Source organism: Ictalurus furcatus, chromosome 10 (assembly GCF_023375685.1).
Source record: "Ictalurus furcatus strain D&B chromosome 10, Billie_1.0, whole genome shotgun sequence".
NCBI classification, from domain to species: Eukaryota; Metazoa; Chordata; class Actinopteri; order Siluriformes; family Ictaluridae; genus Ictalurus; species Ictalurus furcatus.
This window is the reverse complement of record NC_071264.1, coordinates 8,541,243-8,567,111: the sequence shown is the minus strand read 5'-3', so window position 1 is coordinate 8,567,111 and position 25,869 is coordinate 8,541,243. Positions and strand designations below refer to the sequence as shown.

Genomic DNA, 25,869 nt, shown 5'->3' with positions numbered 1-25,869 from the left:
GGTGAAATGAAGGATATATAAGATGAGAGTTTGGGATTTCAGCTTTTATTTCCTGGTATTAAACAACATGCAACATACAACCTTTTGCGTCAGACCACCCAATTGTTAGGCGAGCAAAAATATAGGATCGGATTATTCTCATTGACATCAACAAACTTGTTTTTTTTTTTTTTTTTTGTGTTGCTTTACCAGGCTTTCACCACAGCCTGTTTCAGTTGTACGTTTCGTGGGGTTTCTCTCTTCAGTCTCTTCTTCAGGAGGTGAAATGCTGCTCAACGTGGTTAAGGTCTTGTGACTTGACTTGACCAGTCTAAAACCTTCCACTTTTTTCCCCCCCTGATAAAGTCCTTGAGTTGGCAGTGTGTTTTGGATCGTTGTCTTGCTGCATGATGAAGTTCGTCCCGATTAATTGGGCTGCATTTCTCTGTAAATTGGCAGACAGATTGTTCCTGTAAACGTCTGAATTCATTCTGCTGCTCCCATCATGAGTTATTATCAATAAAGATTAGTGCGCCTGAGCTTTCTCTACACTTTGGCATTTCCATCACGTCAGTAGAGGTTAATCTCGGTTCCAGAACTTTTGTGGCTCATCTCTGTATTTCTTTGCGAATTCCAGTCTGGTTTTCTGATTCTTACTGCTGACGAGTGGTTTGCATCTTGTTGTCTGGCCTCTATATTTCCGCTCTTGAAGTCTTCTTCGGACCGTGGATTGTGATCCCTTCACCCCTGCCCCGTGGAGGCTGCTGATGACGTCACTGACTGTTGTTTTTGGGGTTTCTTCACAATGTTTCTGTCATTAGCTGCTGTTGTTTTCAAAAACAAATGAATTGCCCTTGCTGTTCTAATAGTTTCGAAGAGGACTGTATGAACACAGTATACAGAAATAATATCCAACTAGGGTTAGGTCATTTTATACTCTATGCAGAGGTGGACAAATCATAAATTCATTAGCTAGCCCACATGACAAGCGATCACGCCGAAGCACTTGTCCTGGCTCGTGATTTGGTTGCCTGGAAACCTAACTGCAAAGTGGTAACTGATGTAATAACCCAATGTAGTTCGATTAAGTGCATTACAGCACACGGAAGGGAAACAAATAAGTATAAGAATTTTCCAGAAAGGAGACAACTTTAGTCGTTGTAGTCTTCTGGAAAGTTGTTTTAATGCAGCTTGTTTACACACATGACAGAAAGTCATCAGGTTCAGCTGTGAGCCGTGGCATTGAACATGAAGCTTATTGTGACTTGGGTCTGGCTAGAGCTTTTTTTTTTTTTTTGTAATCTCGATGCGTTTGAACGTGAAGTGATTTCCTGGTTAAAAACCAATCCAGACTTTGGTCACAATATCTACAGTAACTCGATTCAGCCATTTCACAGTCTATAAACATTCAGCTGCATGATACTGAAAAAGCTCTCCACCTCAGAAAGTGCTGGAACAATGCTGGAACTTTACTCTTAAGAAGCCGCGTGAACCCTAGATGTTGACCCAAGGTCTTACTAGATTATGCAGCCCTTGTGTGCAAGTGCAGAAGGTCTTACTGGTTCACAGGATTCTCGCATTAGTTTAGTTCCCAGGTGACGTTAAGCATTCCTCTTTCAATTTTCCGTGATCAACTACTGTAAATGAATTCGGTCTCGGTAGTCCTCCTAATTCGCCGCGTGAGCCGCCTGGAGGATTACTTTCATCTCGACTGTTTTACGTCACAGTCGGTTCGGCGTCATTTTTTTATCATTATTTTTTTTAATCTTCGGTTTTTCTGCTCAACTTTGAGCTTGAGTGCGTCCTTTCCATATCTCTGCTGTCTAAAACACCCCCCCCCTCGGTGTATATTGATCCTGTTCGCATTTCATTACCCATCACCGTTCCCTCATTCCTGTGAAAGTGTCTGATTATTCCGCTTCGCTGGAAATAAAGAAGTAAACCTAAAGGAATTCAACTAATTTGGTGTTATGGTATGTGGAGTATCCAAACATGTGCTTTCCTCATTGCTGTAGTGTTGTTTTTAATGTAACTTTGATTGGAATAGCTATGCCGTACCATCCCGTTTTGCTAAATTACCAGTTCATTTCATCATTGTTATTTCAGTAGCAGAATGTGCTGGAATTTTATCAGCTAGTGAATGCTGTTGATGAAATTATAACTCCGCTCCTCCCGTCTCTATTTTGACGAATTCTAGTCAGGTTAAGACCTCCTTTTGCTTTACCTTGAGGAGTCACCAAGACATACATGCTAGAATTTGATTAGTAAATGCTGGGAGGCATGCAGCTTGTTGATTAGAACTGTACAAGGACAGCATGATGATGGTGTTGGATGGCTCATTGCCTACCAAACACCCCCCCCCCCCCCCCCGCCCCCTCCTCTTCTACAGCCCCCCCCCGTTTTACCTTTTTCATCACGCTTCTGTCTTAGGTCCTTGTCGCCTCTCTCTTTTCCTCCCTCGTGATGGACTCGTGTGCTACTCGTGTGCTACTCACGTCCTTTCCAATCTGGGAATCTTCAAATTTACACACGAGTTAAGATCAGTAGAGGAGCAGAGGCAAGAGAAATGAATGACTTTCACTGCAGTGGGTGCACATTGCTTTTGATGTGAACGGTTGTTTACTCTATATTTGTCGCACATTTCCCTCAGTGGTGAGGTGTGATTAAGCAGTGTAGAGGGACCTCTGGCCACCACAAACACTGCATTTCAGCAGGAACACCTTAATTCATCTCTGCTGCATTCAGCATGAACCAGTGACCTTGTGAAATGTGCTCATAGAGCTGCATTCTGTTCTGACTCACATGAGTATATACTTAGTAGAAACCAGTATGGCTTCAGAGATGAAAAGAGGACAGGGGGATAAAGGTCAGATGTGTTGGTCCAGGAGGGTTCCATCTATTCTGTCCTGGTGTTTCTCCAGATCCTGATATTTGTGCCTAGTGTACGTGGCCGTCTGTAATTATCATACTATACTGTTACACTCGTCAAGTTTCACACTAGGGTTGGGCGATAGACTTAAAACTATTTCATGGGATTATTTGCTGTAGCGATATAAATGATATGAAAAGAGTAACGTTCAACACTATCTTTTTGACGTAACTCGATGCTTTCTCCTCGCACAACTTCTGGCTTCCCTCATATTCTGGTCGGTGGTTCTGCTTGAGGAGTGGGGAGCAAATTTGATCCGCGTTTCCACCCGTCGTTTATACGAGATTCTGACGCACTTTACAAACCGCAGTCCTTTTGATCCACATCTGTTTCCGAACCTCTTCCCTATCACGGCGGAAGCTCAGTTTTTGGAGATGAATTCTTCCGCCTCGTCTAAGATCGGATCTCCGCTTTCTACCATGCTTGTTCTCGTTCTGCGTGCGAGATGCCCACGTCGCGGCACGTAAAAACACGTCGTCAACTATATGGTCAATATCGCAGGATGACGTTCTCATCGTGGGGAGTCCATGGCAGTTCTGGTGCGAGCAGTCTTTAAAGCAAAAGGGGGACATGGCAAATGCGATATTCTGAAATACATGTCAGTTTTTCTTAGATTATACTTTTATTCAAGTTGTTGCTGAAGACATAATTTCTGATGGGAAAAAAAAAAAATCACTAGTGTGCTCGGTGCACTAGACGCTACTGTATATGGTTGATATTTATTTATTTATTTATTTATTTGATTGACAGTGGAGTCTATTTCAGACTAGCAGTGACTTGTAAGCCCTGTAAGAGAGAAGTGGAAAGGAACTTGAGACACTGGATTTTTATAAAGGTATCACATTGTGCATGAAGCAGAGAGACGGGGCCATAAAATGGACAGTATAGCATTCTCACCTCTGCAATATGAAGAAAACAAGTCCAGCGTCACGGTTATTGCTCTGTGCACCATCACTCTTCTGAACTGGCAGCATGATTCAGTCATTCTGAGAGTGTGTCTGGAAAAGTCTAGAAACATCAATCCTGCTTCTCCTCAATTCTGCCAGGCCTGCCTTCCAGTGATGCACAGTCTCAGAGGATTAACCCACTCGCTCTTTCTGTTTTCATCTAAATGGTGTTATCCTGTTATTCCTCTCTCTTTCTCTGTCGCTCTCTTTCTCTCTCATCTCCTTTTCTCCTCCTCCTCCGTCTTCTTCATCCCACAGTTTAGTTTTCAGTCTCCGTCTTGTGGTCAATTTCAGCTGTAATTTAGCCTCTGAAGTGCACCCACTCCTCTTGACACTGGCTTTTGGAAAATTGGCTATTGATGCTTGCAGCACTTCTTCACTTGTGCTGAGGCAATTTTGCACGGCTGTGTGGATCACCGTTCTCCCCGATGCGCCATGAGTGACATGATGAACAGCCCGGGGCCCTGAAGCTTTTGGCGATTCGCAAAAAAAAAAAAAAAAAACGGCCGCGGATGATGGCAGTGAGGTGCCAGAAATAGGTTCTTTCTCTTACTGGATTCTCGGTTGATGGCGCCAGATAAAGCAGCCATGCTGTTTTAGTGCACTCGGATATGTTTACGTATAAAGATACGTGTCAGCGGGAGACGGCGCATAGCAAATATTTGTTTACTTGTCTGTCTGATCGTACGAATCGCTCACCAAATGGTTCTGCATCTATTTGGCTTTAAGCAGCGATTGTATCCTTTCCTTCTTCTAATGCTTTCTAGCTTCTCGATCTGCATTTCTATACAGTTTACCAAGGCTTTTTTCTACTCAATGCTATACAGTGAGCATGCATCTAAACATGCTGAATGTGCAAACTAGGGTTAATCTGCGTATGCACTTGATTAATCAATATGTAGCACAACACATTTCTCTGCTCGTTCCGTTTGAATTATGGGGTTTCCCCAAAAGACAACAGAGGCCAAATCAGTTGAGATGTAGAGCGAGCGATTCTGTTTGAATGGCAATAAAATAAACGTATTAGAATCATTAGCAATGCATCTCGTTCGTTGCTCACAGGTCGGGACTTATATATAGCGCGGAGAAGGAGAAATCCATCGACGTTAATAAATTCGAACGGACACTACTCTGAAAATGCTTGTTGAATTTCGTGTGAGTTTGATCTAGCTAATATGAGAAAGGAATAAGGAGTAGTCTCATAGGGCCAAACATGATCTCTATCGAAAATACAGTTCTGAAGCTGCCAGAGAAAAGTGGAAAATTCGGCATATGGGTGGGTGGGAGGGAACAGACATATGGTCAAAAGTTTGTGGACACCTGACCAGCAGACCCATATGTGCCTTTTGAACATCCCATTCCAGATTTCGTCCTCCTTTACTGTTACAATAAGCGCCACTCTTCTGGGAAGGCTTTCCACTAGATTTTGGAGTGTGGCTATGGGGATTTGTGTTCATTCATCTACATGAGCATTAGTGAGGTCAGGTGCGGAGGTCTGTGGTGCAGTCGGCGTTCCAGTTCATCCCAAAGGTCTTCAGTGTGGTTGAGGGCCGTGCTCAACCCCATGGAGTTTTGTGCACAGGGGCATCGTCATGCCGGAGCAGGTTTGGGCCTCTTGGTTCCAGTGAAGGGAAATCTTAACGCTACAGCATGCAAAGACTTTCTATATAGTTGTGCTTTCACCTTTGTGGCAACAGTTTGCCCATATCATGCGGTCCTAGTCCTGACCCTTGGTTTTTCATTTCTGAGCCAATCCAACATCTTGTCGAAGGAGCTTAAGTAGGGGCAGCGATTGCAAACCGCGTGCTTGTCAACATTATCATCAGCCTAACAGCACTCATGCAGTGGGTTTTTAGAGGGACTGCCTGTGGGTGTAGTTTTGTTTACACTCGTTTTAGCTACAATTCAGTATCAAGTTTAAACAAAAGACAAAAAAAACAGTCTCCAGGCTTGTATGCTCGTTAGGGATCATATTTGGCCCCAGGAAACTAGTGAAGGGAAGAAAGAGGAGAACATATAACACAAAGATGCATAGTTAGTGTAGTTTTCCTAAACACTATAGATATATCTTTTATTAGTAATGTCTCCCCTCCCGCCACATGTAGTAGTTTATTATTATATAGTACCCATGCTTCTTTGTTTCTTATCAGTGTCGATCATATTTTTCTCTGTTGTGTGTTGACAGCTGGGTGCAGAGTTTTGGTCATGAAGGCCTCGGACTTCTTCTGGACATACTGGAGAGGCTGCTACACAAAAAACAGTAAGAAAATAATGGTTCTTAAACAGGGGTCTGTGGAGCATAGCCGAGGGGCGGCAATTTCAAAAACTGCATACATTCATATTTATTTATCTATCTATCTATTTATTCATTTAAGTTTCGTTTTTTTTGTATTCCAGTGATGTAAATAAGCTAGCCATCATCAAAAGTATTTTATTTATTCTCGAATTCCTATACTTATTGTATAGGTTGCTTAAATTGAACAGGTTTAATCCAAACCTCAATAACTTAAAAGCAGGTACGCCTGTGAATAATGTACAACGTGAACCCTAATGTAATTTGTTGGTGGAAAGTTAAGGGAAAAAAAAATAAAATAAAAAGTTCTGCTGCTCTAACAAATAGCCCGAATTTAACCGCGCTCATTTAATTAAGGAGTCTAATATAAGAATTATTGGATGTTATTGGAGTAATGCAGGTTTAGTGTAGCTCTGTAGTTCTTACATGTGTGCTTTTTCTTTTTCTTTACTTGCTGACCGTACCTATTTCTCTAATTTACAGCCAAGAGAAGGTTGATAAGAGGAGTCAGCACAAAGTCATCCAGTGCCTAAAGGCTTTCATGAACAACAAGGTAATACCATGAGTGAGCCTAGGATAATTTAGCCATCGCCTATTGGCCGGACTGGTTTTAAAGTCATCTGAAGTGGTTTAAAGCCATTTAGAAACATTGTCTCATTCTGGAAACTACGTCTAGTGGACCTTTCATTTAATACACAACCACAGTGCTAAACTAAAGTAATCAGCACAGGTGTGGATTATTTATTTCTCAGCTAGTCTAGATTGATCGGGGGGGGAAGCGTAGACTTTTTTTTTTTTAAAGTAATTAAAGAGCGGACATGTTGCCCTTTAGTTTCTGCTCTACATGGTGTTTAGTGTAACACTGACGTACGAACATACTGTATGTATGAATGCAGCTCATGAGTCGAGCGCCCTTGTCCTGTTTCATACAGCAGACTTCTGCAGTAGCTTTTCAGTGGAGTCTGCATTCATTCATCTTCAGTAACGACGTTATCCTGGTCAGTGTCGAGCTGTCGTGAGGCGGGAATACACCTCGGATACGCACTCAGACCGCATCGCATACTGATTCCGTCAGTCATTCAAAAGCTTAGTTAGGATTGATCATGTAGTAAGGTTAAGAACATTTCAATACGTTCCTGGTTGGACATGTTGATTCTTCATGCTGAAAACCATCCATATCACCCATGCAGGCTAATTAATTGACAGAGTAAAACAAAACGAAACAAATAAACCCTTTACTGACGGGCAGATTGCACGTTGGTTAATAGGTGTGGTGCAGCAGACACTGGGTTTTGGAATGAGTAGGGTGCATCACAGCACAGTAAAGTGCATTAAACATTAATGCCTCTGTTTATTGGATGAGAGAAGTCTGAAGAGTGTGCATATCATAGACTGTACTTGACTGCCCTGGCTAGTCATTTGTCCACCCTTGTGCCTCATCAGTGCTGGATTTAGCCTGCTTTTGGATCAGAGGCACCGCAATCTTTGCTGTTTTCATATGGACAGAGCTGATAAGAGCCAAGCTCCAGAGGAACGGGGCATCTCACTCAGGAGGGGCTTCCTGGGCATGGCTGTTAGACAGGTCTGGAGGGGCATTTAATGATTTGGCCACCTCTGTTAGAGAAACCTGATAGAAGTGGGTCTCCAGTGGGGCTTCTGATGTGGTGCAGTCTGAAGAGTCTGCATCTCTCTCTGTCTGTCTCTCTCTCTCTCTCTCTTTTCTTTTTTTTTTTTTTTCTTCCTGCCCTAAACTGATTCTCTCAGCCACACAGCAGAGACGGAGATGACCAGCTGTTTGGCATGTACTTGTACGGCCAAAACACTTGAATGGGATTGATTGGGTGGAAATCAATGACGGTAAACATGTTTCTTATTGTGTTGAGTTGGAGAGCTGAGCGGTCAGAAACATGCTGAGGTTAGCTCATATGCCACAAACAAGCTTCTGGACATTTTCTTTGTAGATAGTCTGCCACATTGTTGTTTTTTAAAATTCGATTAGACCTCGTGCGCTCAGATTTATTAATGTCTCATTTAAGCTAATTGATATATTCATCAGTGTCTCACAGAGAACACCGGCCATTTGATTACATCAGTATGCATCACTGTATTATGCAAAACCAAACCTTAAAAAGAAGGACAAATTAATGAAGACACTGAACACTATGTCTGGGTACTTTCTATTATATTTCTCAAAGTCCTTTAAAAAAAAATAAATAAATAAAAAAGAAAGAAACGCATTTGAATTGTATTTTATTTTTAACGATTTAGTAGTAATACATTTTTAATTTCATACCACAGACAGAGCGAACATGAGCAATACCGTGATCTGCTTCTGTAGCCGCTAAACCACTTAATGAGGGAATTGTCACGTATTCTCTTAAGCAAGGGATAGTATAAGGAGAGACGATCCTAATTTTATCAGACACTGCTTATTAAATAGTTGTCTTCTTGTTGTTGGACACACATCTAGGGGGGAAAAAAACATCACACATTCTCTCTTAACCCAGACCTACAGAACTAACACACTGTCACGTGGTTATCACATCATCAGTTAGTTCACTTGCTTAAAAAATAAAAAAAAAACCTTATTTGAGGTTGGACATAATGGACATAATCCCCAAGCCTTAACCACCCGACATTTATTAACATTCCAGGTTTATAATATAGGACTACTGTAACATTTGAACATTGTAATATGTATGTATCATGCGTATCTGGGGTATCTTAAGTGGATCAAAAGTTTACATACACTTTGTTAGTATTGGGTGGCGTTGCCTTGTACTTGAATCAAAAGCTTGAGGTCGTCTTCCACAGAATACATTTGTTTGAATGTTTTGCCCATTCGTCTTGACAGAACTGGGGTAACTCAGTCAGGTTTCTGTGACTCCTTGCTCAAACACTTATTTCATGGGAGTCAGGTCAGGGCTTTGTGATGGCCACTCCAGTACTTTCAATTTGTTGGCTTTAAACCATTTTGTTTCAGCTTTGGAGGTCCGCTTAGGATCACTGTCCTGTTGGAAGATCCTGTTGTGACCAAGTTTAACTTTCTGGCTAATGTCGTGAGGCGTTGCTTCAGTGTTTTCGGTTAATCCTCATTCTTCATGATGCCATCTGTTTTTTGAAGTGCACCAGTCTCTTTTCATAAAAAAAACACCCCCACTGCCACCCCCATTTGGATGACATTGGGAAGTCGCTCTGGATAAGGGCGTCTGCCAAATAATGTAATGTAATGATATTCTTTGGTTTAGAAGCCTCACTGTTTTTTCTCCGTACATAGTGCTGATCATTATGAACAAACAGTTCAATATTTGTTTCATCTGACCAGAGAACACTCCTGCAGAAGGCTGGTGATCCCCTGCCATGGAGATATAAGCCTCTTAATGGTTGGCTGCTTTAATTCCTGATGCCTCCAACTCCTTCACCACTTCCTTTATTGTTGTCTTGGGGTTATGTTGAACCTTTCAGACATAAGTTTTGTTCATCCATGGGAATTAAACGATGCAGTGTCTGGGTGGTCCCAAGATTTCTATATTTGCATACAACTGATTCTACAGATGCTCATAGTACTGTGGAGGTCCACAGTGTTTTTTTTTTTTTTTTTTTTGGTCTGAGTTATTTGGGTTTTCTCATGGTATCGAGGAGAAAGATCATAAATACAGCCACATGTGCACTCCTGATTAACTCCAAGTTATGACAGTTGGCCAATCAGGAACCTCTTAAAGTCAGTACATTACTTTCTGGAATATTCCAGACACTTTAAAGAGAGAGTTAATTTGGTGTATGTAAACATTTGCGCCACTGTAATTCTCATATAGTGAATTATAGCTGAAATAAGGTGGTCTTTAATCGATTGTTCTAAAACCAGCTCTAGTGTGAACAAAGTAGTGGAAGTGTGGTGGAAAACTAATTGAATATCTTTAGCGCTAGGCTGTAAATAGCATTTCTTTATTCACAGCTCTTCGCCTACATCAAGTGACACAAAGAACATCGTGGAAGTCTTTTGATAAACTCGCGTTAGACGACAGACAGTACTACATGGGATTTTAAAACCCTCTCTTTATGCTGCGCTCTTTCTGACACGCTCACTCTGTCCGCCTTCAGCATCCTGTGTAATCAGGTATTGAGAGTGTTATTTACCCACAGGCCCATTGCCACTCCAGAGTTCTCCTGCCATCCTGCGGCATCCTGGGACACATTCCACACACAGTGCCTGCCAGCCAGGTGTTCCCACCCAGCTGGCTCTCTTTCCGGCAGAATTAAGACAAAAAGCAGCATAACATGTTTTACAGACATTGCTGCACATTAACACACTCGTACAGCTCAATCTGCGCACTGGCTGCGAGGATGTTTTCCTACTTAAATCTGAATAAGAAAAATGGAGGAACAGCTGTTTCGAGTGAATTGTTCTTACCTTTATGTACGTGAGTAACCGCTTCAATTATCAGATGGTCACAAGAGCTTTTAGATTCGACTCTGTAAATCCTATCGTGCCATTCAAAATGCTTTTATTCCATCAGAAACACAGATTGAGCGATAATTGAAATGTCTGAGTACTTATTACATTTTACGTCCATGACGATTTTTAGCCGTATGACTCATGCAGACATGATTTGCAGATTAAGTGAACTGCCTTAACAAGTCAGTCCTTGTCAGCACATTCACAGGATTTAGTCTGTTCCTCTGTTTGATGTTCTCTTTGACTCCTTGGCTTTCTCTGAGGAGTCCTGACTGCTCTTGTCATTCCACACCATAGACCATTTGCAGTCTCGTGTTCATCCACCTCTACACCTCTCTCTCTCCCTTTCTTTTCTTTTCTTTTCTTTTAGTCTAACATTTGCATATCCCTGATCGCATTTGCGCTGTTGTCATTATTCCAAGGACGGCACACCAGGCTACCAGGCAGCACTGCCTCCAGCCCGATGTCCTTGGGTTTTTTTTTTTTTCTCTCTTCTACTTTCTTTTTTTTTTCTTTTTTCTTTCTTTTTTTTTTTTTTTTTTTAAAGACCTGTCACCATGAATTTAAAACTCTAGGTAGACAATTTCCATATTCATATTTTTAACTAAAATTCCCACTTGCATCACTCATTATGCCTCCCAGCAGAGAAATTGTCACGTATTTGATTTAAATGTTGGGGGAATTAGAAAAAAAAAAAGTCTCTTGATATATGTGTGAAAGACAAGAAGTGTAATCTACGATCAGTTAATTTAAGCACATCTTATGCTTTTATTAGCTTGAGATCGTGTATGTCGTCTCACAGCCACGTCTGTGAAAAGGCTGCCCGCTTGGCTCGCTAAAAACACGCGCGTCTTACATGTTTCAAAAGCTAACAAAGGGAGCTAAGGTTCTAACAGAGCTAACGGAACATATCATCCACTGTCGTTGTCACTCAGCATCTTCCCCAAGGCTGAGTTCTCTGCCGTGTCCTTCATCATATATGCGCTACCTCTCGGACAAATTATCCGTAATTATGGTCTCAACTTTCATTGTTATGTAGATGACATTCAGTTATATGCGAGTGCAAATTCAACCGCAGTTCCCCGACAACAAGTCTCCTATCAGTCCAGCGATACATGTGCTCACATTATTCATTTCTGACCTAAAGCTTTGGAGGAATGAGAACATTCTTATATTAATCCAAGACAAAGAAGCCATATTGGTAGTAACCCTCAAATCTCAAATATCCAACCTCTCTGATTCTCCTTTGTAATGCTGCCCTTCTTTCTTAAATATCACTGAGGCTAAAAACATTAGTTCATACATAGTGTCATTAGCTCATGTACTCATTCAACATGACTCATGGCTGTTCAGTGCAAAATTAAAAAAAAAAGTATTTTAATAACCCGAGATATCTTTGAACGGCAGTTTACGCAGGTTTTAGAATGTTTTAAACTGTCATGTCTTAATTTTAAACCCCATCCATATGTATATGGATATCTTTGACATTTTTATCTCGAGTTTAAAGAAAACAAACGCACACGAATAGCATTTTTGGAAATATCTGTCTGAGCGAAAATGCTAAATTCCTTCGAAAACACACACATGAACACTGCAAGAAATTAGGTAGAGTTAATATTTCATAAACTGTTACCTGAAACATCACAAGAATAGTGCTGCATTCGGCTACAGGTCGTGTCGACAGGGACGGACCAGAGAAAATGGTCTTCTCAACCCCAAGTTCAACAAGTGAATGTCAAATCAACATGTCTGCTCGCAGCATCAACAGTAAACAAACTAGCACTACTTACCTCCAGGTTAAGCCATATACAGTATACAAGTAGTTTGTGTAGGATCAGTGAACACACTATTACATGTATACATACAGTATTAGGTTGTTAGATCTATAACACTGACTATACAGTTCACTGTTTCAAAGAGGAACATATACATCAGTCGTAACAGTTAGCTGGCTAGCTTGTTGCTAACAAAAGACGAACATGGAGACGTCCGTGTTTCCACCCCCACGTTGTAGCTTGAACGCGTGAGGTTAAAACCGGTGTCTTTCCAACTTCACACTTCTGAGCTAAGTCAAATGCAGCAGAATTTTAAAAGCTGGGTATTGAGCAGTAGAAAAGGGGAGACCAACACTCATTAATCTCCAGTAAGTGGTCAGGGACAGAGGATGGCCAAAAGTGGTAAAAACAAGAAATGACACACAGCGATTCATATCTGTGGCCTGACAATGAGGAAGAACCACTGCTTAAGGTACAATTGGGTCGCATCGGTAATCTCTGCCTGCAGTGCAGTTTGTAATAATGAAACAAAGCAAAATTAAACTGCGAACACAAGGTCAAATAAGAAGACCACAAACTGACCACCTGATCAGTAGCCTGCAAATGAGAGCTACCAACCTTGGGTAAGGGCTAGTTCATACTGGTTTATACTTCTGTTTTTGCTGTCTGCGCTCTGCCATTGTAACATCAACAGGGCGCACAGTTAAATATTAAACTTCACTTCAGAATGAATGCACACAAAGCAAAGTACTGAATGTGAAAACACTAAAAAACTCTACTTATTCCCGGGTTATAAGTCACGGATGCTGTACTGCAAGGTTGGCCATTGCAGATTTTCTCCAAAGTAAAACAGCTATGAATGTCACATATGAAGTATTTAATAAGCCTCTACTGTATACCATCCCTGAAGTGCACGCTTTATTTTTTTTAAGTATATATTTTTTTTTTTAGAGGAAAGCTTTAACCGCCCTCTTCGGCTCACAGATGCTCGTCCTTGGTTAACGCGAGTCTGATTGATAGGGGAGAGAGTAACGCCGTCCCTCCCACCCAGACAGCACGACGGCGGTGGCATCGTCAGGATTTGAACTCAGATCCCAGGGCATGGCTTTTCTTTTCCACCACTTTAAATTTAAAGCCCTGAACGGGGTTTAAGTTTAAAGACAAAATGAGATCATATATAATATGTAATCTGCCCCTAGACCGCTTGATACGTGGAACAGCTGAAACACAATGGGGGGAAAAAAAGAAAGAAATGTGGTAATTTACCCGAAGATATTAAACTGGAAAGTCTTTTCCACTGTAGTTATTGATAGGTAGGTGATGGCTGCTAAGATGGCTGATGGGTGATGTAAGATAAGGTAAGATGTTCCTTTATTGATCCCCGTAGGAGAAATTCAAAAAGATATTCCTCTGTGTTGTCAGTATGGACTGGAGCGGATCCTCGGGGAAGAGAAGAGCTTGGCACTGCTGGCCCGAGCTATGGATCCTCATCAGCCTGCCATGATGACGGACGTCGTGAAGCTGCTCTCTGCCATCTGCATAGTGGGAGAGGAAAACACGTACGTCCCTTTAGTGACCATTTTGTAACCTTAACATGTCAGGACTGATTCTGAAACCTGTCTTGTGTTAACTTGGTCTTACCTGTGTAGTTACACATAAATTATACATGCAACTATTAAGAGTGTACAGATTTTACATGAAATAATTAACATGCCATGGCTCAGGAACTGGAGCTGATACAATTTTTTTATTTATTTATTTTTTTAAATGCATCATGCATTCATTCTTGGTAATTATAGTTGCATATGTACAGTATGTCTAAATACATTTTAGAGACACCATATGAAAGTGGGTCCTGCAGCTAAAATAATAATAATAATAGTAATAATAATATCTGTGTTATTTAAAGCTATGTCGTAAACTTAAAGCCTTCTGTAATGTCAGTTGCCCACTTCTGCGTCGTACATAAACAAAATAAGGAAAGAGCATGTTCTTGTGAGTATCATCATGTCAATGATTGGCTTGCAGACACAAGCTGAAAGTAAAGCCAGCTTATTTTCCATCAGAAAAGTACTTTTATCACTGGTGTTGTGTTATGCAGCAAAGTGAAATTGTTGCGTTCGAATGAAATGGAAATAGATGCGACTGGCATATAACCGAACCCTGGAAAGTTACACACTATATGGTAAAAAGTTTGTGGACACTTGACCGTCACACCTGTGTGCGCTTTTTAAGCATCCCGTTCCAAATTCAGTCCCCGTTTACAGTACTGCTATAATAAGCTCCACTCTTCTGGGAAGGCTACAAGAGCGTTAGTGAGGTCGGTCACTGTTGTCGGGTGAGGAGGTCTGGGTGCAGTCGGCGTTCCAGTTCATCCCGATTAAAATAAATTAAGAAATGAAAACAAACTCTAAGATAAAACAAAGGCAACCTGAGTAAACGCAAAATACAGTTTTTAAATGATAATGTAGCAAGAATGTAGCATTGAAGCAAGAAAAGGTTATCTAATGCCAACTGGGCCTGTGTGAAAATGTATTTGCCCCCATAATGACTAATTCCGCAAATGTATGAAACTGCATTCATGACGGGGTTCAGCTGGACTAGACACAACCAGGCCTGATTACTGCAAACCCTGTTCAATCACATCAACACTTAAATAGAACTTTATCAACAGCATGAAGTTGGTTAAAAGGTCTTACCCAGTAACACACTATGCAAAAACTGAAAGAAATTCCAGAAATGATGAGGAAGAAGGTGATTGAAATACATCATTCTGGGAAGGGTTACAAAGCTATTTCAAAGGCTCTGGGACTCCAAAGAACCACAGTGAGAGTCATTATCTGGGAAAATTCGGCACAGTAGTGAACCTTCCCAGAGGTGGCCGACCTTCCAAAGTTCCTCCGTGAGCACAGCGTCTACTCATGTAGGAAGTCACTAAAGAGCCAAGGACAACATCACAGGAACTACAGGTCCTTCGTTCTCTTTATTCTTTATCTCTGACCAAACTGAATCTACCTCCTCTGTGTTCTGTTTTTTGCCCAGAGATCATCTGCAGCATTCATTTGTCTCACAAATGCGCAAAAGACTCATTAGTACTACTCCTTGCCAATATCACCTCGGTAACCATGATAAAAGGAGATGCAGTTTGTGAAGAGCAGTTATTAGGTGCAGTCCAATCATTTTGAGAAAGTAGCAAGAAAAGAGCATTGGAGGAAACTGTAAAAGCGAATGAAAAATGTGAACACCATGTCAGAAAAGGCAACGGAAAATAGCTGTAGCACTGCTTAGAGAACAAGCCAAATGAAAGCAAGTAACAAAAGATCAGTGTGCACCATTTAGTCTCCGTCTTTTGTCCACTGATGTGTATATTTTTGTGTTTTCAGCTTGGAGAAGGTGCTTGAAGCAATCACCAGTGCAGGGGAAAGGAAGGAGACCAGCCGTTTTAGCCCTATAGTCCAGGGTCTCACTGACCGCTCCGTCCAGCTCCAGGTGAGTCTTTAGCACCATTCCCCAGTGAACCGGACATATAAATCATACACTCATCTCCACACATTACACTTTGAATGAATGATGATTCGTCTGGTGTGTACATACATCATCTGCATACAGTTGCAATCAAAATTATTCAGACCCCATTGCAAATCAGGTTTGTTGTCAAAATTTACAGACTTTCAGGTGTTTGCTTTGAACAAATCAAACAAAAGCAATTGAAATAGTTCAACACAACGAATGCTTCAAGTGATTTCCCCAAATTCAACTGAAAATGCAACTTATAACGACTTCTCCAATTTCTAAATTATCCAACCCCCTGAATAGAATCCCTCACAACAACAGAAGATATGCAAAACAGGTGTTGTCTGAAGCACACCTGATGCAACTAATCAAGGGCTTCATTAGTTGCACCAGGTGTGTTTGAGCTGGAACACATGAAATACCTGAACTGGCTAGGGGTAAAAAATTCATGAAATACCTGGACGGGGCAGAAAAAGGACGCTATCAATGGCTGCAACCAGATTTCTGGGAAGGCAGGTTGTGAAAAACCCTCGAGTGACTGAAAAAGACCTGCAGCAAGCCTTGGTGGCAACAGGCACTGAGGTTTCAGTGAGCACAGTAAGGCGCATACTAAACGCAGAAGGTTTGAATTCCAGAACTCCAAGACGTACACCACTACTGACCCAAAAGCACAAGAATAATCATATAAATAAGCCACAGAAGTTTTGGGATTCTGTTCTGTGGAGCAATGAAACAAAACTGGACATTTTCAGCATGATGGATCAGCGGTATGTCTGGAGAAAGAAGAATGAAGAAAGAACACTCTGTCCACAGTCAAGCATGGTGGTGGCTCGGTGATGCTCTGGGGCTGCTTTGCATCCTCTGGCACTGGAAACCCGCAGCATGTGGAAGGCAAGATGGATTCATTGAAGTATCGGGAAATCCTAGGAGAAAACGTCATGCAGTCTGTGAGGAAGCTGAAGCTTGTGCATCATTGAACCTTCCAACAGGACAATGATCCCAAGCATACCTCAAATTCCACCAAGGCTTGGCTGCAGAAGAAGTCCTGGAAGATTCTACAGGGCCGTCACAGTCACCTGACTTGAACCCCGCATAGAAAATCTCTGGTGGGATTTGAAGAAGACGGTTACAGCACACAAACCCAAGAATATTACTGAACTGGAGGCCATTGCTCATGAGGAACGGGATAAGATTCCTCAGGAATGCTGCTTGAAGCTGGTGTCTGGCTATGCATCTGGTATGCAGCAGGTCATAACAGCAAAAGGGCGCTCCACTAAGTACTGAAGATGCTTGCCATGAAGGGGTTGAATAATTTAGAAACTGGAGAAGTCGTTATAAGTTGCATTTTCAGTTGAATTTGGGGAAACCACTTGGTTGTGTTGAACCATTTCAATCGCTTTTGTTTGATTTGTTCATCGCAGACAGCTGAAAGTCTGTACATTTTGACAGTAAACTGATTTGCAGTGGGGGCTGAATCATTTTGATTGAAACTGTATATTACACCATAATAAATGTCTGCTATGCACATTTCTGAAATAATTTTGTTTTGATTCCATACTGTAGAGCTTTTACACACAGTGCAAGGTGACGTTAATTAATATTTACAAGTGAGTTGTCTTCGGGGTGCTGTTTAGAGTGAGAAATCCCTGCGGAATAACAGTCACAACATATAACACAAATCCCTTGAGGAGCTATGAGTTGCTGAAATAAATCGCTTGCTACTTGCTTCAGCACAGCATTAACATTACAAACCCCAGAGGAACTCAGACCGAGTTTTTTCTTCGCCTTTGCCTGGCATATCTAGCAAGACACATCTAACAATAACACAGTAACATTACAGCCAACCTGGCAGCTCGCTAATCGTTGAATCTGGCAGGGTATGAGCGTCTTTGGAACTTGTTACTTTATTTGGAACCTCTTGTTTTATTGGCATCTTTTTCTTGGGAAACGATTTGCTTTCTTAGGACTTAGGCTGGTAAAAGAATACTCTAGTGTAATTTAATCTACTGCATCGGTAGCACGTACATAACGCCGCTGTTAAAGTGCAATAAAAAGTGCTATAGTTGATTTCATTTCTGGAAAAATATGTAGAACGTGGTGACAGTCATTCCCCCCCAAATTGGCAAGTAGTAAGAAGCTTTTGCACTTAAAGCGCACCTATTATGGTTTTGAAATGTGCCTAATTTTGTTTTAAAGGTCTCATACAATAGATTTACATGCATCCAAGGTCAAAAAACACTTTAATGTGCTCATAATTTAAACCGCAGCATTACCTTTTCCCCCCCAGTGTCACAAACGACTCGTTCGATGATCCGTTCTAAAAGATTTGTTCTAAACTCCTCCTTTCAGAGTGCATACTCTGCTCTGATTGGTCAGATGTACCAGTCTGTTGTGATTGGTCTACCGCTGTCAGCATGTGTCGAAAAGGACACACTCACTACCGTAACGAGTTCCCGTAACGGGGCTTTTTGTTACAAACCTACGTAGATTAGTACAGGAAGTAAAGTCTGGAATCACTAACGACTCGTTTCAGCTGTTCAGAATCGGTTCCTACTTTCAGGAGTCAATAACGGTTGTCGTGCGCTTTGATTTTTTTAAACTTGCACTACATGAAAGGTAATATCTGAAAAAAACATAAGTAGTGCACTTTAAACAAAAGATATTCAAAGGCTCAGTTATTCCACTTTTACCCAAACTAATTGCAGTAAAATGTATTAATTGCATATATAAGTTATTTTTATATTTTATTCTCTCTTTAATTTATACCATCAGCTCATGTCTGGTTTTAAAGCGTCACTTAATACCACAACACCATGCATCATTGATATTTTTAGCTAGTAAGTTAGCTAGTAATCATGCTAGCTCCCCGTCCTGCCCTATCCGGTTGGGATCGGTGTCTCTGGGTGCAGCCTGCTGTAACGTTTTTGTGCATCTTGTCTGCGGTAAAACTCTCGTATCTGTACGTAGACCTGCCAGCCTTCATGCGTTTTGCGCAGGAGTACTGAATTTTATAATCGGAGTATATTAGTAATAAAACAAAAGCCTACGATGACGTGCCAGATCTAACACTTTAGAAATAATGTTAACGGTAATAATGATTAGAAGGTGATGAAATACTCAGTTTGTCTGCTTTGCTCTCTTGCGCCAGTCATCGTAGATGTGTTTAAACCGATATTAGCAGCAGAAGCGACAGTTAAAAAAAAAAAAAAAACGTGTTGTGGAAACATTTCCCCTTTCCTACGAGGGACATTAGACAAAGGATTCGTAAAAGGACTCTAACAATGTGCTGTTGTGTTTATTTTTTATTTTGATGCTGTTTACTTGGATATTAAATGCCTCTCATCACCAGTTCACGAAGTGAACTACGCACACTAGGTGACGAGTAGAAGCAGACAAAAGGGATCATCTGTCTGTGAAATTACAGATATGACTATCCAGACATGACTAAAATTACCAGACGACCAGAAAGTTGTTTGGAAAAATAAATAAAAAAAACCCCAAACAAACACGTATTTAATCTCGTCTGTAATTTTTACAGGGAAGGAGAGAGAGACGAAACACCAATCTGCACAGGAAATAAAAATAAAAAATCCCAGAGTAGCACCTTGAAAATGATGAAATTAACCCATGTAAATCTAACACCAGCTATAAATAGGGCTGTAATCAACCAACAGATGCTGTGCTGATGATCCTGATATCAGGCCAACGCGGAGAGAACGAGTAAAAGTATATTAACAGAATGAGATAAGAGGCTGGAGTATCGTTACTGTCATTACTGACTACGAAAACATTTTGCTCTGCTGTTGCAGGCTGCACAGTTAGTGCTGTGGCTCTCGTTATGTACGCTGTGGCCAAAAGTTTGTGGACATCTGACCATCACACCCATATGTGCACACCGGACCTCCTTGCCTGGCTCTGTGTGGGTGTGGTGGTTAGGCTGGTGGCTCAGCAAGTCTCTTAACAAGCGTTTACCCTTTCACATGATGGCCTTCCTGAGTACAGCAGGTTTGTCAGGGTGAAGCGAGACACACTTAATCTCTTTCATCAGAATTTTTTCTCTATTTCTCTGTGTGCTTTCGGCACACATGCTCTGCTCTCATTGTTTGTGTAGAGAGCGGAGCAGTGTTGTGTGTTGTATTAACCGACTGGCTGCATTGTTAAGACTGATAAAAGCCTCAGTGCTTAAGTTTAATTGGTAGCAGAGGGAGGTGAGAAGAGTGACTCTCAGTTCTGCCTTCACTGTGGGATGTGTCGTTTGTATCATGCACTGCCTGCCAACACGTCCATACTAACACACACATACACACTGAAAAACACTGCATTGCCAATTGGGAATTGCGCTTATAATTTAAATGCATTTCTTCTGCTCTGCCTTGCCCACAGTCAAATGAAAATTAGTATCACAGGATAACGCTTGTGTACTGTATCAGGCTGGATGGTACTGTGGTTTGCTTAACACTGTGAACCTGGTGTTTCTGCTAGAGCTATATGCGGTTGCTATTGCAAGGGAGTCTGGCACCTTTCGACACTATAGCTGGCTTTACGCTGTACGATGCCACAGATAACACTGTGTTCTGGCAAATTTCTGATTTCTACGACGTTCATCTAAAACCCTCCAATAGGAGGAAGGCATAGAATGACCCAACTCATGGGACATCTACAGATATGTTAATAGCAATGGTGAAACATGTACATGGATGAGGAAAAAAGTATCCTTATTACCGCAAACCCACTTTCCGCATCATTTTCTTTAATCGCAGGTCATTAGAGGACCTTCATTGTATATTCTGACATAAAGAGCACACGTTATCACACAGTCTATTATAGAGTTCGGCTTATGGGATTATCTCGTACAGTGTGACAAGTAATAATCTTAATAGACAGCTGAATCGCAGAGTACGACAAGCTTTAATAGGCGAAGAAGCACCTAGTTTCACTGATCTTGCGAATGACCAATCACAGACGTGCTTTGAGTCACGGTGTTCGGAATTGTTTCGGAAGTCGGTTCATGTACAGTTCTATGTTTTTAACTTATCAGGGTCTAAATAATAAATCTGTGGCCGTTACCAACTTCTACAAACCAAAAAATAACCTCCGGTAACAAACAAAGAACCCCACAACAGATTTCAGTATGTAGTCATTTTTTCAAAAAAGTAAACAAACCTTCAGAAACCTGGTGGGAAAAACATAACTTGAAGTAAACATTTTCTGGCGGAGTTTCTCATTGTTTTTGGCTTCTTTACAACTTTGCTTCAGTTTCATTGATGTCTGAGTGCATTCGTTTATGCACAGCTCTCTTAAGATCCTGCTACAGCATAACCGATTTCAGCCCAGCTTAAGCTGCTGGACAGATGACTTCACATTTGTTTCCAGAATATTCTGGTATAAAAGGGAGTTCATTTGTTGTCTCAATGACTGCAAGTTTCCCAGGTCCTGTGGGTGCAAACCAAGTGCAAATCATTACCGCTCCACCACCAAGGTGTTTGTGGTGATACGTTGTGTTTGGTTTTGATCAAACATGGGACTGTGCATGATGACCAAACTTCTCCATCTTGGTTTCCTCAGTCCAAAGGATATTGTTTCAGTATTTATTTATTTATTTCAAATTCTATTTTGCAAACCTAAGTTGTGCTGCCATATTCTTTTTGGAGAAAAGGGTCTTTTTCCAAGCCACCCTACTACGAAAGCCATACTTGTTCAGTCGTTTTCAGATTTCACAAACGTAAACGTTTAATGTGCTTACAGTGGCATTTAGGTCACATTATGTAATGTTTGGGTTTTTGTTTTATATCTCTGAGCATTACATGGTCTGATCGTGGACTGAATTTGCTAGTACACCCACTCCTGGGAAAATTGGAAACTGTCTTGAAGGCTCTCCATTTGTAAACAATCCTTCTCACTGTAGAATAGTGAATTTCAGTTTGTACGGAAATGGCCTTATAACCCTTCCCAGATTGATGAGCAACAGTTGCTTCTCTGAGGTCATGGCTGATGTCCTATCTTCTTGGCGTAATGTAGACACACACCTGAGTGCTCCAAAACACCAAACTGCCAGAAGTTCGTCTTTTATAGAGGTAGTCAGAAATCTTGATTAACTAAGCTTCTGCCTTTCATTAGTAACATCTGGTTGCAAATTACTCTCTTAATGAAGCTTTTAACTGTTCCTAGATCAAGACTAAAAGTGAGAGGTGATCATGCCTTTTCAGTAGTTGCCCTGGGATTGTGGAAGAGTCGACCCATTCACATCAGATCTGCTTCAAAATGATCAGATTTTAAATCTAAGTTAATATTAAAATAAATAAGTTCCTCTGGCTCTTGAGAGTAATTTGATCTCGGTTTATCCATATAGTTGTGCTCTGTGTGTGTGTGTGTGTGTGTGTGTGTGTGTGTGTGTGTGTGTGTATGGCTGTTTGTTCTGTTTTACTAGTATATCTATGTACAGCACTTTGGTCAATTATACGTTTTAAATTGCGCTATATAATAAAGTTAACATTCACATAATGATTGTGGACATAGAAAGGGTGTATGTATTTTTATTTATAGTATTGTTTACTTTTTTTAGGGAAAAAAAACACTACTTATTGAAATCTATTGTGTTTTTTTGTTGTTATTTGTTTGTTTATAGAAGTTGGACCACACAGTTGTTCTTTAGGCATTGGTAAATAAAAACAGGGTGTACTTCTTTTTTTTTTTTTTTTTTTTTTATTATTTTTTTTTTATTATAAACATGATTGTGTGTTTGCATATGTGGATCCTTTGCTCTGAAAAGTGTAAAATAAGATTCAGGTAGAGCATCTGAGGCTGAGAAGTCTAACCCAGCAATAGAGACTTTCGAGGTCAATTTCATCAAAGAGCCTTTACCAACGCTAAATACTTAATACATGGAGACTCAATATAACAGAGGAGCCTGAAGGAGAAGTGCTGCATTTCCTCCAGCCTACCTTGAGTAGGGAGGAATCTTTATAGAAAGAAAAAAAAAAAACAGTGCAGAGCAGAAAACTATTGCTCCAAGGCAAACCCATTCATATCTGCGATGGTCAACTGGGTGCTCTTTGTAATGTTTTATTTATATGGTCGGCTAATTATCGTTTCCAGTTTACAAATACACACCCTTTTTAACCATATGAATCATTTAGAGAGCACATTTCTATTCTTATTACAAAACAAGGCCCATCGTTTCTTCTGTCGCTTTTGCTCTCTTTTCTCTTTCATCAGAACTCTCTCCAGAAGAATGTACTGGCTTGTACAGATGTTAATTATATTTCCCTGCTTTTATATGCCGCTGTATTATTATAACACAAGATTTGCCTGTGTAGAAGAATTCTGCAGCCTCAGGGGACCACATTGTGGTAATCAATTCTATCTGCTTCATCTCTCGGTACACGAGCATGAAAGTATCAGGGAAAGAAAGTTCTCCGAGTACTCGGTACTCTTCTGATCTGTGAATGGATCACTGCCCTCTACTCTAGAGGCTTACACAGATGTGACTCAAGAGGTTACAGAGATCACTGCTCAATAATTGATGACTTTTTCCTCACTTGTGAGGATGAATCATCTTGTAATTTCACAATTTTGTTTCTCTAACCGAGAGCTCACTAATGAAACAAAAATCTGCTTTTCTAATTAGCCAGAATGAACGGAGGAAATGATAACTTTCTGTTGCTGCAATAATAATACCATACCAAATCAGTGGGTTTAGGTGTTACTGATGATGTTTCAGCAACTCCGTGTGTGTGTGTGTGTGTGTGTGTGTGTGTGGGTGTATGCATTTTTGCTCATTCAGCCACAAGAGCATTATTGAGGTCAGGAACCGATGCAGTTGGTGTTCCAGTTCATCCCAAAGGTGTTCAGTGGGTTTGAGGTCAGGGCTCTGTGCAGGACACTCGAGTTCTTCCACTCCAACCTTTTCAATCCAAATCATGTGTTCACGGAGCTCGCTTTGTGCACTGGGGCATTGTCATGCTGGAACAGGTTTGGGCCTCTTAGTTCCAGTGAAGGGAAATTTCAATGCTACATCACTCAAAGACATCCTAGAATATATATGGGCGTGGTCAAGTGTCCATAAACTTCTGGTCATATATTGTGTATAGTTTAATATCAGCAGTATGTGTAGTTTAACGTCAGCAGTGTATATAGTACTAGATCAGCAGTGTGTTTAGTACAAGATCAGCCTTGTATGCAGTGTATATATAGTATATCAGCAGTGGATATAGTATATCAGTATAGTAGTCCACTATGAACAGTATCATGTATTTAATAGTATTAGTGCGTTTAGTTAGTTCCATAAAATAACTTCCTGTCTTTAATATGTTTGCAGAGAATGAAACTCATCCTGTTTGTAATATTTAACATCTGTACAATCAGTCAACAGATTTGTCAGTACTGTTTCTAAAAAAAAAAAAAAAAAAAAAAAAAAAAAAAAAAAACGGCATTGCTTGTATTCACAATATATCATTTACTTAAACAACTAGTACATCATGATTCAAAACTTTTTGGTCAGTGAAAAATGTTTTGGGGAAAAGTCTGTATTACGAGTAATTTTTATCTTGTTTTCTTTTTTTTTTGTTTTGTTTTTAATCTCACGGTTCACTTCCTTCTTCATCCAATGTCGGTAGTATATCAGCAGCTGCTAACTTGACAAAAATTATGTAGGGCTGCCAGTAATCGCTTTTAAAACAGCACTGGCTTCCCTTGGACTTGTTGTCCTGATCATAAATAGCAGATGAGTGGCCAGTTTGACCTCCAGAACAAATCAGCTTTGCCAGGAAGGCTGGATTTGAAAAACGTCTGCAGACGTGGGTCACTTACAACATAAATATGATCTGTCAAGGTGAAAAGAGAGTCATATCATAAATCATGTAATGGGTTTTAAATGGCTTTAGAATGACTATAAGGGTAAAAGTCGCTCCATCTGTTTTATTTAGGTTTTGCTATTCCATTGGATGTGCGCTATTTTAGCTGGTAGCTTTGACACTCATTGGGGCATTTGTTCCTGCTACTGCCTTGAAACGTGACGAAGGCAAATTACTGTGTGCCATTGTGTAACGCTGCTGAATATTTGATTTCGGTGGAGAAATGAGAATGGACTTTATTGTGCACATCCACGTGAACCAGGTGAAACGGCAAAACCACCCGCAGAGAGACTTAAGCTTAGCCCACTTACTCTACCTTCTAGCTGCAATAAAGCGTAGAGAACACAACGATCACATACGGTAGCTGTCGACGTTTGTATTTTTATTACCCAATCTGGTTCTCGGTGTATTTTATCATCTATTCTGTGTATTTTGTTTTCGTATGCCTGCAGAACATGTTAAGCACTAGCCAGATAGTGTTTGCTAAAAATACCAGATGCTCTAGATGATTCGCTCTTTAGTTTTGAAACACCAGAGAAATTCTACAACAACAATAAAAAAAAAAATCACCAATTACTCACTAGCCAGCTATCATGAGTTCTCTAACTAACCAAATGCTCCACTCAGTAAAGGTGCAAATCCCACAACGAGGACCAGTCAGCTGAATATCATCTCACATTCTATAGCTTCTCACTCAATTTGAGTACAAGCGAAAAATAAATACAAAATCACTCCTGATCCATTTTCCTGTTACAGCATTCTATTGACTTTCTCTCTGACTCCCATTTGATTTGTTTACACTTTCACTCCCTTACTATCTCATCCTCTCCCCTGATTGGCTGCTAGTCACCGTGTAGCCAGACTTCTCTGTATTGAAGTATGTGTACAAGTTTCCCACCAGTTGTCCTGGCACGGCACTGACTATTATAGGATTGTCATGGCTACTCACAGCAGTTCAAAAACATTGTATACTAATTATAGTAAACATTATAATTTTCTTTTGGTTCCTTTTTAAAATTCTTATGCACTGTAGCTTTAATCCATTTCTGCCCCATTCCGCTAGCGTAATTGTCCTGCTATACAAATGCATAAACGAATTAATGATTGTGTGTCTTTGTTGCTTGG

The 25,869-nt window shown here is 40.6% G+C and overlaps 1 protein-coding gene across 2 annotated transcripts in view; it reads left to right on the top strand.

Annotated features, from left to right (window-relative positions):
- diaph3 (diaphanous-related formin 3) overlaps positions 1-25,869 on the top strand; it is a 376,752-nt gene that overhangs the window by 111,839 nt on the left and 239,044 nt on the right. For both annotated transcript variants that reach the window (XR_008386878.1, XM_053634162.1), the window contains 4 exons: positions 6,041-6,115; positions 6,632-6,701; positions 13,802-13,938; positions 15,763-15,868. Coding sequence is in view for 1 of the 2 variants with exons in the window: in XM_053634162.1 (XP_053490137.1) it covers positions 6,041-6,115; positions 6,632-6,701; positions 13,802-13,938; positions 15,763-15,868 (388 nt within the window). In the remaining variant the exon portion in view is untranslated. The remainder of the gene's footprint in view (positions 1-6,040; positions 6,116-6,631; positions 6,702-13,801; positions 13,939-15,762; positions 15,869-25,869) is intronic.